Source organism: Pygoscelis adeliae, unplaced genomic scaffold, assembly GCF_000699105.1.
Source record: "Pygoscelis adeliae isolate BGI_AS28 unplaced genomic scaffold, ASM69910v1 Scaffold247, whole genome shotgun sequence".
Taxonomy (NCBI): Eukaryota; Metazoa; Chordata; class Aves; order Sphenisciformes; family Spheniscidae; genus Pygoscelis; species Pygoscelis adeliae.
In genome coordinates, this window is record NW_008825316.1 from 348,170 (window position 1) to 360,819 (window position 12,650).

General features: G+C 35.3%; 1 protein-coding gene across 1 annotated transcript in view; it reads left to right on the forward strand.

Moving 5' to 3' along the window:
• Positions 1–12,650, forward strand: part of BRINP3 (bone morphogenetic protein/retinoic acid inducible neural-specific 3) — a 244,624-nt gene that overhangs the window by 199,883 nt on the left and 32,091 nt on the right. The window contains exon 6 of the mRNA XM_009330268.1: positions 3,762–3,984. Coding sequence (XP_009328543.1) covers positions 3,762–3,984 — 223 coding nt within the window. The remainder of the gene's footprint in view (positions 1–3,761; positions 3,985–12,650) is intronic.

The window sequence follows — 12,650 nt, forward strand, 5'->3', positions numbered from 1 at the left end:
CAGGGGGTTGGACTAGATGACCTTTAGAGGTCCCTTCCAACCCAAATTATTCTATGATTCTATGATTCTAAAAATCTGTTGACTTCCAAGATACTTCCAAAGATCCTCCAAAAGGGTTCTTAGGAAACTAGCTAACACAAGTCATTTTGATAGCCTGGAAAAGTTCCAAGAAACACTCAGCCTCAGCTGAAATAAAAACAGAAGTGTGCTGTGGTCTTGTAGGTGCAATAGTCTTGTACAGATCTTGTAATTCAAAATATGAGGGATATACAAAATATTCATAGCAGAGAAATCAGGGGTCCTGTTGTCTTCTAACACAGAGCAAGCACCTTTTTTCCTTGTGGCGGAGCATTGTCAAACCCTTTGATGAGGCTTACTGCATTTTTCTGGTCTTTGCTAGCTCTGTATGCAGAATGTTAATCATTGTACCCAGTGTTGGGCCACGCTCTGATACTGAATAACACTGAGAATGCAAGTTGCAAGCTAAGTAACTCTAGGTATTTCTTACAGCCTAAATTTGTCTGATATTAATTTGATTTCAGCAATAATGTTTGCTCCCATTGAGATATTTTTCATTTATTCTTTGCCACTGAAATATGGTATGTCATTTCAATCTCTGGACACTGTTAATACAAGGAAGATTTACTTGCAGAAAGGGGGAAGTGAAAAATAGACATGACCAGCCATAAAATGCAAGTTAAATAAACTTGTTTGATCAACCACTGCATATAATGTTTTACATTTTTCCTCATTATTTGCAATCAGTTAAGAATACAAAAAAATGGTATTGCATGTTCTACCCATGTGAAAATAAATGAGGAAGTGCTGAAATCATATCATATGTTGTATAAAGTATCATGTTTTAAAAGTATAAATTTCTATGGCCCCCAGCACTGTAATACTGGCTGTTAATCCTCAGGAATGGCTGGTACAATGTGTTGATTAGAGTGTAATAGTTTAATCATCTCTCAGTGATAGGAGTTCATGTTGTAGTTTCACAGATCATGAAATGTGTCTGTTTAAGATATGAGCAGATAATCTTTTCTTCTCTTTTTTGTAGAAGGCACAATGTAACCATGCTCATTTTCTCTCTTTCCCGTTTTTACCTGCATTATGGTGCTCATTAGCATGATCATACAGGGCACAGGGATAGTCAAAGATGATGTTTATTACAGGGAGAAAAAGAAGCATTTTCTTATTGGAAATGCTTTTGCATTGCAAGTTAAGGAGTGTAAACCCTCCTTATCACTTCTAAACACTGCATCCGGTTAGTTGTTAGCTGTAGGGCTTATGGCCATTGTGTAAAGGACAGCAAATTGACAATGTTTCTTAAATAAGTTATTACAGCAATATGAAAACTGAAAAGACATCTTCTGAGTTTATTCTCTCCTCGGGGATTTGGGGTTATTTTTGGCTTCATGAAACTGAGTTTAAGTCGATACACCAGTGTTTCGGAAGAACAGAAGGGAGATGAGAAGTTAGTGATTAAAGCAGGTAGTCAAGAATGTGGCTTTTGGATCTGATCCTCCCTAGGTGTATTAGTACACTCCTCTGAAGTCAGTAGAGCTTGGCTGATTTATACAAACTGCAGACCTGTGCTTTGCCAAAGGATATACTTTGCACAGTTCAGTTAACCTTATTTCCTATTCATTTCATGTCTTTTTTTTTTTTTTTTTTTTTTACTACCAGTTTGTTAAAATTTGACAATGCACTCTTTAGGCTTGGAAGGCTTTACCAAGCCAATGGGACTGTGCCCTCCTTTAGACAAGCCAGACATAACCCTCTGTCACAGCCTCTGTGCAAGCCTTGAAGGGACGTGAGGACTCGGAAGCGTAGTCTGAGGAGACAAAGGCATAACTGTCACTTGGGAATGGGAAAACAGGGAACTGGTTTTCCCAAAAATACACTAAGACTCACAGAGATGGTCATCTGGTAATGTAGAATTTATTAAATACTCCTATTAATTCCAATTATTAAGCTACAAACCCAAGAACAGATACTTACTCTTTTTGGACAGAGGATGAGAACCAACTTCTTAGACAAAATTGGGGAAGGGAAAAAGCAAAGAATAAGAGGCTCTGAATACTTGATAAAATAAAGAAACAGTTCCTTTCCTCAGCCGCTTAATTTGTATCCAGGGACAGCAGAGGGGCACTGGTGCTGTCCTTAAGGGGAGAATAGTGGACAACTAATATCCAAAGAGGAAGGCATAAGGAGAAAATGAATAACACATTGCCAAGGAGCTCTCAGATGAATTATTAAAACCACTTTATTAAATACACAATCATCACCTTTGCCCCTTGTCTTTCATTTTTTATTTTCCAGAAAACCTTTCAATGCCTTTTGTCTTCTTATGAATCTTCATCCATCACAGAAAATACTATGCCAAAATAGGGCTGTTTTATTTCATCATGGCCCTGTGTCCCTCAGGATGTGGATGAGGGTCACTCTAGACCATTTAGAAAAGATCCCTCTTCTCCACCCATAAAAAAGAAAATATTTTTATCTTCTTTGTATAAAAATGTGGTCAAAAAAGCTAAACTAAAGCTAAAACTAAAACGAAAAGACTTATGAACAATGATGGTAATGGAGTATTCTTTCATGTAAGCGGATGTTTTCCCCAATCAACTCTCTCCCACGAGGAACCTAAAATTATAGCAGTGTTAAATATTATAATTGACTCTAGTTTTAAGTGGGAAGCTACTTCAGTCAGTTGGATCATTGCATTCACATAGTCTGCTGAAGTGTAGACTACCCAGAAGGAGCATCTGGAAAGAAGAAAGCCAAACTGTGGGATACGTGACTTCACTGCAGGAACAAGCTGAAAGCAAAAATGGATTGTGAAGGGTGGGAGGATAGCAGCAGGCAGGAGGGCAGACAGGAAAACATACTGATGTATGGAAACAAGAAAGAAACAGGATAAACATGTGCATTCAATTATGCTACTCATTTTCTCATTTTTTTTCCCCCAGTAATTAGAGCCCTTTTAAATGGAAGTTTATTTAGGTTCAAAACTTATAAATCAACTTGTAAATTATCCTACTTATTCAAATAGACTCACTGATTAATAAAATTCTGTTAATAAGATTCAGTCTATGTATCTTATGTGGACTGAGATACCAGAACAAATCACAAAGCACAGCATGTTCACAGTAATAGTGATCCTGTGATTTAATAACTCCTTTTTACCACTTTACAGATGGGGACATGAATCAAAAAGAAGTTATGGGGGACATTTCTGAAGTGTCAAAGTACTGTAAAATGCTTTGAAAAGCTCCATTTAAAGTCTAAATACTTCAAAAGTCTGATCCTTAATGGCTTGTCTCAGGTGAAATAACATGTCTAAAAGAGCGCTGGCCTGTAAAATCACATTTACTTGCATTTTCTAAGTATTGGAATATACTCCTTTTAAGACAGTTTCCTATCTTCTCCAAATGAGTATTTACTTTTAGATCCTAGATTTGAAGGTAAGAAACTCTGATTCTTATTTAATCTTCATATTATCCAGGTTGAGATAATGACAATGCTTGTATTTGTTTTAACATCAATTTAAAAATTATACAAATATTGACTTTTGTTGTTTATATTCTAAGATTACCACTAAAAATGTAGTTATCTTTCTACTTTGAAAGAGTCAAAATGTTCAATTCTAAAATTGCAAAAGTTCAAGTTTAAAAAAATTAGAAGTTCAAGAAAAAACAAATTAGAATTAAATTTTTGCTGCAACAAAAGTACATAATTAAAGACTATTTTTTTTTCAGATGAATTCAAATTATTTATGAAAAGGCTGCCAGTGAATTATTTCCTGAACACATCTACTGTAATGCATTTGTGGACAATGGATTCTAATTTTCAACGTCGCTATGAGCAACTAGAAAACAGCATGAAGCAACTCTTCCTCAAGGCACAGAAAACTGTTCACAAGCTCTTTGGCCTTAGTAAGAGATGCCATAAACAGCCACTCATCCGCATGCCAAGGCAGAGGTAAGAAAGCCTATGAAAACCTGAGAAACTCAAACTGCTGTCTTGACACTAACATCTCCTTAAGGGCATAGATGTGGGAATGTGTGCAGATGGTACATGCACAGTATACAATCTTTATATTTGTAGGAGTTGAACAATCTTTCAATATTGCCCCATTCATGTTTTCCTATATACGATGGGAAAGTTCAAAAAAAACCTGATTTGTATATGACTGCGTATTATGTGAGGCAACTTAAAAATAACATGAGCAGACAGATTCATCCCACTAGGTCTGCCTCTGTTTTACAGAAACATATTTTTAGTGAAACCTGGCTAAGTGTAACAGTGCCAAATAATTGTATACCGAATACTGAATACTTATTCTGAAACAAGCACAGCTATTTTAAGAACTTTCCAGGTCATTATACAGTATACACTACATACTATAGATTTTTTGTCTTATTTGTCAGATATGAATTAGATTTGAAAGGATGCCTAAGGAAAGAAAATAGAAGTGTTTTAGTCCTTCCTAGAAACAGAGACATCCTGAAAGCTAGCTAGTGAAATCTAAATTAACATAAAGTGGTTATAGTTGATTGCTGTTTGAAAATTGCTTTATTGAAATTAGTGGAATGACACTACAGTAAATCTGAGATGAATGAGTTTTTAAGGACATTATTCTTCTGAGTGCAAGCATCATGGGCCTAGTCCAGTGACTCCTGCATTTAGCACATATCTCCATCAATTTTAAAGCGATTTAGTTTAGGTTCAGTGTTCCAGAACTGCCAGGGGTACTTTACTCTCTCCTCCTTTCAGCTCTCCTATTGCAAGCTAAGGCTCCATCAATTCTTCTTTACCTTTTGGTGGCACTTATCTAACCATTCCGCTTTTTCTTTCAGAAGGAGAAAGCTGTTATGGCTCTCATGCCCACCTTTTTCTACATATTGTGCTTTGCTTTGTGATCTGCTAGTTGAAACAAAAAATGTATTTTTCACTTGTGGGGTCATTTCATAATTAGAAAATATTCCACTAACAAAGGTTATATAGTCACTGCAGTGCTTCGATATCACCTCTTGTGTTTCTTGGGCATGATCTGAATAAGCATTCTGCGAAAGAGATGATTCAACGTGAAAGACTTCATTTCAAAACAGGAAATAAAATCCAACCTCTTTTTTTTTTTTTCCCCCTACTAAAATTTAAAATAATCAGGTCTTCCAAAATAACTGTTATAGGGTTTTGAAGCAATCTTTGGTTGCCATCAGTAATGGCAATGATAGAGTATAGATGAACTGAGATATAAAAAGCAAAGATCAGTTGAAATGATTGATCAAAACACACCTTTCTTGTTATATGAGGGATATTTTTTTTTTCAAATGCAGAACTTGTGAGTTCACGGTTTATTTGTTAATAATAAATTTTACTAGCAATAAAGTTTGCCTGCTTTACAGGGAGTTATACTAAACCTTCATAACAGTTTGATTTTGCAATGCATCTCTAACTTAGGAATATCATAACTTACTTTTAAGATAATTATGTCAATTTTAGTGACTGCCCTAAAATTTTTTCTAGTCAGTATAGAGAGAGGTCGGACATATGATGACATAATGATGATCAATAGATGGCTCAAAGATCAGTGCTAAAGGCAGGTTTGGGAATATTTAGCCAGTGGGATGCATTTGCTAAAAGAGAGCATTTTCAAAGGCTGGATTCCATCTGACTATCTGGGAAAATTGTCTTCTGACATCAAGGCTTTTATGTCTGATAATAAGAGCTTTAAACTGAGAAGTGAGGGGAAAAGGTCAAAAGAAACTGGTTTAATTTCCTAACCTGGTTTAAAAAAATCTGATAGACCAAGATACAAGAATGGATAAAGGAATATCAGTAGATGGATAGCGAGCAGAAGGAAAACACAGGTATTGATAGAATAGTATTGTTACTTCTCATGATGAGAGTATACCTAATCCGAACAAGGTACAGAATTTTTCAATACAGAACTGCCAACAAGTAAGCACGCAAATGAATAGTGGGTAATGCAATGGAGAATGAATACCTGCATAATGCAATGGAGAAATAGTAATTATTGCTCAGGCTGTAAAAGGAGAGATTTCAGCAGAAAGTGAGTGGAATAACAGAAGCAAAATGAAGTACTTAAATTTCTTGTGTTTAAAGGAAGACAGAAATAAAAGTTAAAATCACAGCTTCATATGCAATGATATTCTAAGCTCCAAAGAAACAAGAAGGGGGAATTGGAACAAAATGTAATCCTTTCCAAACAGCTCTTTCAGATTAGGGTTTGGGCTCTGCTATTGATAGTTCTCGTGGTTTAACCTCAGCCAGCAACTGAGCACCACACAGCTGCTTGCTCACTCCCCCCCCACGCCTGGTGGGATGGGGGAGAGAATCGAAAGAGTAAAAATGAGAAAACTCGTGGGTTGAGATAAAAAGAGTTTAATAATTGAAATAAAATAAAATAATAATAATAGTAATAATAATCATAATAATTATATTAATAATATACAAAGCAAGTAATGCACAGTGCAATTGCTCACCACCTGCTGACTAATGCCCAGCCAGTCCCCGAGCAGTGGCCCCCCCAGCCAGCTTTCCCCAGTTTATGTACTGAGCATGACGTCACATGGTATGGCATATGCCTTTGGCCAGTTTGGGTCAGCTGTCTCGGCTGTGCCCCCTCCCAGCTTCTTGTGCACCTCCAGCCTTCTCAGTCAGTAGAGCATGGGAAGCTGAAAAGTCCTTGACTAGCGTAAGCACTACTTAGCAACAACTAAAACATCAGTGTGTTATCAACATTATTCTCATACTAAATCCAAAACACAGCACTATACCAGCTCCTAGGAAGAAAATTAAGTCTATCCCAGCTGAAACCAGGACAATAGTTAAGGATGAATTTTATTATGGAAAGAGAAATTAGAGTTAATGGAGATATAAATACTAATTTAAATTGTATTTTGTGGGCACTTGTCTTTTCAGATACAAATTAAAGAGCCAATGCTTCAGGTTTTAATAAAGGTCATGATGCTGGCAGTGAGTAAAAACAAAGTAACTGTGCTAATGTTTAATTTTACACTGTATTTCACAAGTCAATAGAAGATATATCAAAGGATTTTTAAAGGAATATGTCGAAAGTGAGAGCTGGTTTTCTCTTTCATGAAGCTGGGAGGTATGTCCTAAAAGTTTAATATAATTCATGAAAACTTTCTATGAGACTGAGTTTTATAGGGATTTATCTATGTAGTCTGCCAGAAATCGTTTTGTCACAGTTGAAGGAGCTCCTACATATGGTCAAGGCTATAATTCATTACTGAAAATACCTGTCTCTTTCTCTGGCCTCAAAATTTTGTTACTGAACATAAAACAAATTGTTTCTTGATTGTTTTTAAATAGGATTTAATTAATCAGTTAGACAGAATTGCTTGCAACTTTTCCCATATTTCCTGATGAACCAAACCACTTAATAATCATAAGACTAAATTACATTTATATTTCAGTTTTCTAATTTGAAAACTAATTCAATGGTATTTGAACCAAATACCATTGAATCGTCTCCTAACGTCATTGTTCATAGTAGAAAAGAGTCAGTTAACTTGCAAGTTAAAGAAACTACATTCCCATGTCTCTTTTTTAAACACAGTTTATATTCTTCAGCTAGAATAATGTATAAATAGTTTTCTTTCAGTCTGCACTAGCAATGAGAACAATGTCTTATTTACTGCAGCACTTTGGTATACACTGGGGATGGGAACAGGATTACTATTTTTATTTTATTTCTGTTCATTGCAGATCTTTTCAAGTTCCAGATGTTCTTCCCAGATTTTAAGTGTTCTTTCATTAACATGAAACAGACCATTATTCCTTTCCCTGAAAGTCAAATCATGCCAAGATACATCAAAAGTCCATAGATTTCCATTATAAACCGTTATGGTACTGCTGAGTGTAACTTTTAATATTCACCTGAATTAGTCAATTCACTTTCTGTAATCAGTGAAGTGTTTACCGGTTGGCTGAGTTCAAAGAAAAATACCAACTGAAAATTCAAAACCAACAAGGAGCACAGAAATTGCTATGTAGATAATCTGTTCCCATGCTGGGTATAGGGATGGAATGATAAAACATTCAATTTCAAGAGATAAGGAGAAAAACAAGATTGAAAAAAATGTACTCTGAAAAAGAAAAGATGTTCTGTGGAAAAATGCTACCAGATGAGCTACTGCCTCCATGAATTTGAGGCTCTGCTACTTCAAAAGGCTCAAGTGATTATTACTAATGTGTTCTCATTACATTAACACAACAGCCTTAAAAACTTGCAGTATCATATGCTCATTCATTGTGTTTGCTTGGCCAGAGTCCACCACATGCAGCAATTGTTATTCCACTAGATGGCCAGCTCTTGCTGCAGTTTTTATACAGGAAGGTTGCTGAAATGCCGCTAATGGCACAATACATTCTGCTTTGCAGGAATCAGTAGGTGTTGTAAAATGTATATAAAAGGGTTGTTGAAACAGTGCTAGAAGCACAATACATTTTGCTTTGTAGGAATCAAGATGAGGTGCAAAACATATGTCTTCCCTAAGCTCATCATGCATGTTTCTGTATTAGGACCATGAGGTGTAAGGAACAATTGTTAATCTTCGGAAGCAGTTTGCATATGGTATCTGTGGTCTAGTATATCTGCTCTGAGAAAAGGACTGACATAGTCATTAAGTTAGTCCAAGCTCTCGATTTCAGCAGCATCTTTCTCAAATGAGGTGAGAAAGTGATGCCCTGTTACAGGCAGCAAAGAGCAGGCTTCCTCACAGCTTAGGCTGAGCATTGTGACTCACACCTGTATTGAAAGATGAGATCTGTGCATGCATAATGTCATGTTAACATCACCTTTGGATTGAATCTTCTCATTTTTCAAAGACAAAATATGTGGAGGGAATAAACAAATATAAATTTTACTCAATAAGGGTGTCCATATAGGACACTGTACCTCACATATGGCAATGCGAAGAGGTAAAGCAGCAAGCAAAGTTGTGGTTATATATTTGTCATTGTGTTATGGGGAGGGAAAGTTGTTTCTGTTTCTGTTTTGGTTAACATGACAGTAAAATTTCTTTTCAAACATAATGACTATATGCTGAGAAGCTGAAAATCACAGGAACAGAAGGCCTGTTCCTACCCCTGAATTGCTGTCAATGAAACACCTCGTGAACTAGAGCTAAGGGTAAGCAAGCACTTACATGAACCCAAATTATGGAACCAAAATGAGAAAATTGGAATATGTATGCTTAAGAGCATAAAAGAAATACAAACTGTATTGACGGAGAAGGAGAATCTTCACTTTCCCAAATATTTTTCAGTAAGAATGGCAATGATTTCCTGTGATTGGATTTAATATCCAAACACTACTGAAAGACATTGAAGACAGGGAAAAGCTTTCATTTCTTCCTTCAGAAGTGCCAGTTTAACACTTGTTTTCGTTCTTTTCTGTGTCATTCAAATTGATCCTTGGCTAATGTAATCCATTTGAGTGAATGCACTGAGTAGAGTATATTGCTATATGTACAAACCTTATTTGTATGCAGTTTAAATCACTTCACAATGAAAAAGCATCACTTGAGGCCAAATTTAACCAGCACAATTTGTGATTTAATAAAGACATAAACAAAAATATTAAAAGAAGAAACATAATGTAAATACAACAATAAGACAGTGGAAAAAATTACATCTTCCTTGGCATAATAACAAAATGGAAATCTGCTGCAACAAACTGCAACTGAAGATTATGAGCAACTCAAGTAAATAAGAATTTTAATTTAAAAAGACCTAGGTACAACACTTGCACACAAAAGCATGTAATCTTGAATAAAATGTCAGTATTTGAATTTTTGAAAAGACTGGATGCTTAATATCACCATATAATTTACAGTGAAGTGGTTGGTTATACCAACAGTCTAGCCAGTTTTTTAAAGGATCTTATTCTGGTAATGCAAGCTGAAGGCAAATATAGACAAAACTACTTAATAACCTTTAAAAAATATTTTAATTAACATATAAAAATCCTTATTTCTGAAAAGAAAGCCATTCTCAGCAACCTTATCTTCATAAAATATTTTTTTTAAAGAAACTTACTCTGAAGCTAACATAGGAGTTCATCACCAGAGGCAGTGAACGGCTGCATCAAACAGAAGAGTTGCAGAAAGAATTATCATTTTCAAAAACAGAATTTATTCTGGAATTTCCCACAGAATGCAGCACAGGCAGCTATAAAAGGAGGAAGAGCCATGAATTTGCATTTTCTCATTTTTCTCTTCTTTTTGAATTTCACAGAGCAAAAAATTCACATGCCCTAGGAGCACAACAGGGCCTGAATACTGTAAAAACACTTCAGAGAAGTGACTTGTATCTTAGTCTTCTTTTCAGTCCATATACAGAAAAAAGATTTAAGATGTCTGACTTTTTTATAGTATCTATAACACAGTCCATCAGAATACTAAGGCCTTGAAACCTGTTTTCTTCAGAATGCTTCAGAATGAAATACACAAAAAGAAGATTATGTAGATTAATCCCATGACGATACACAGGATAAGTTCCTGACAGCCCAAAGTAGGTTATCAGCTACTTTAGATTGCTTTGCTATAAGTATAATTGATTCTCGAGCACAAAATTACCAGGGAATAAAATCTTCCACCAAGGAAGCCAGAAAGTTCAATACATGGAAGTTTCCCAGTTCATCACACAAAGATTTTTGTTTTTAAAGCACATTTGTGGCATTGGATATAAGGGAAAAAATCTAATTATACATCACTTAGCAGACTGCTAGAATGAAGGTGAACAGTGAGTATAGATGAAAACTGTGTTACAGAAAGACAGTGTAAGACAGAAAAAGCTCAGCTGAATGGACTGGGTCCAATGTATATGATGCTTCCGAACAAGAGTTGCTAAAGAAGCAATATTCTGTCTGATTTTAGAACATCTTCTCCTTTTCATAGAGTACGATGTATCACAAAGATGTTTCTAAGCAAAAATCATTCCAAGAAAGAACAAAGAAAAATGTACTTAGATTGCACATCATTTTGTATTATAAAAAATACCAGAAAAAATTTTTATCTGCTTCAATTAAGGTATTGCATATGGGAGTTAAAAATGGATTTGCAAGTTTCAATGCAAAGGAATACCTCTCCAGTGGAAACTTTGATTTGATCTAATACACCAGGTGCACATCTGAAAGTTGCATGCCATAGAAAAGGAAGGTGATAAGATGAAAGTATCTGAGATGAAATGAAGGTCAGTTTGGCAGTGGTTGCTTTACTAAACCGAATAATAAGTCTGCATCTTTTCTCAAAGGAAATAAAATGATCCTTTTTGAGGTGATACCTTTAATTGGATTGGGGATTAGAGTTATTTAAAACTAATATGACAGACATAAAAATATGATATACAGGCTTGCAAATAATAGGTCTGATAACAGTGACAAGCTAAGATAAACTCTTGTGTATATGTGTGTTTTCATGCATATTTTAATAACTGTATATACATAGGGGCAGACTGCTCTTAGCATCTGTCCTTGTAATACATTTTCTCTCAAGGAGATTTGGTTTTCTAATGTTGCAGCACTTCATTACATACTTATAGAGGCTGTTCTTGATCACATGCTATATATGAAAATTTTTTCAGCTTCCCCACAACTCCACTTTTGATTATTTTGATAAATAGCAACATTAGAACAAAGTAATTTCACCATATCATAAAGTTCTGTGAAACTAATAGACAGGCTATATTAATGTCACAGAGCAGGAGTATGCCTGCTTCCACGCAACTGGTAAGTTGCACTACTTACCAGTGCAACTGTACCCTAATAGTAGTGCTTTAGCAATCATATTTTACATTATGTCTCATGATGCAAAATGTTAAAAAAAGAAAATCAGCTTAGCAGGAATCATCTGACATGAAAGGAGCTATACCAATATAGTATTATATGATATGATATGAATATAATATTGCAGGATGTTGTATTACATCTTGTTTTGAGACTTGCAATACTCAATTATGATTACTGAATCACTAACCATTATAAAAATACTGTTGCACTGGCAAACAGTCTATACTTTAAAAGGGCAAAGCATTGGCATGAGAGATGTGACTTCATTCTATCTATTGCCCATATATTATATAATAATACTGAATATTCAGACAACACCTCAAAGAAGACAGTATTCAGAAGTGCAACAGCAGAAGATGAGTCAAGGAAATAATTTAACTCAAGAATGACTACTTTAGTGTCCATCTCTTTCATGTGGGCTCTCTTCTAAGAGTAACAAGGTGATAGGAACAGAAATCACATACACTTTTGGAAGACCAATTTCTTCTATACAGTCCAGTTCTGAGAAGTGGAAAGTTGGGCTCAATTTTCCCTTCTCCCTCATGAAACTGTATTTAGAGTATGCATTTTTTTCACATCTGCTAACACTCATTCCACTACAGATTGCCTCTGTCCCTTCCACCTACCAAAACCCCTTGTTGTTTCTAACCCAAATGTCCAAACTTCCTTATTTTTCCCAGGCAAATTTTGTAATGCAATTGGTGCTATCAGTACTGGAACCTGAAAATTTGAAGACAATAAAACACAAGCAGTTTGAAATAGCATTTTATTTTATAGACATATGGTATTAAAAAAGAAAAATGCA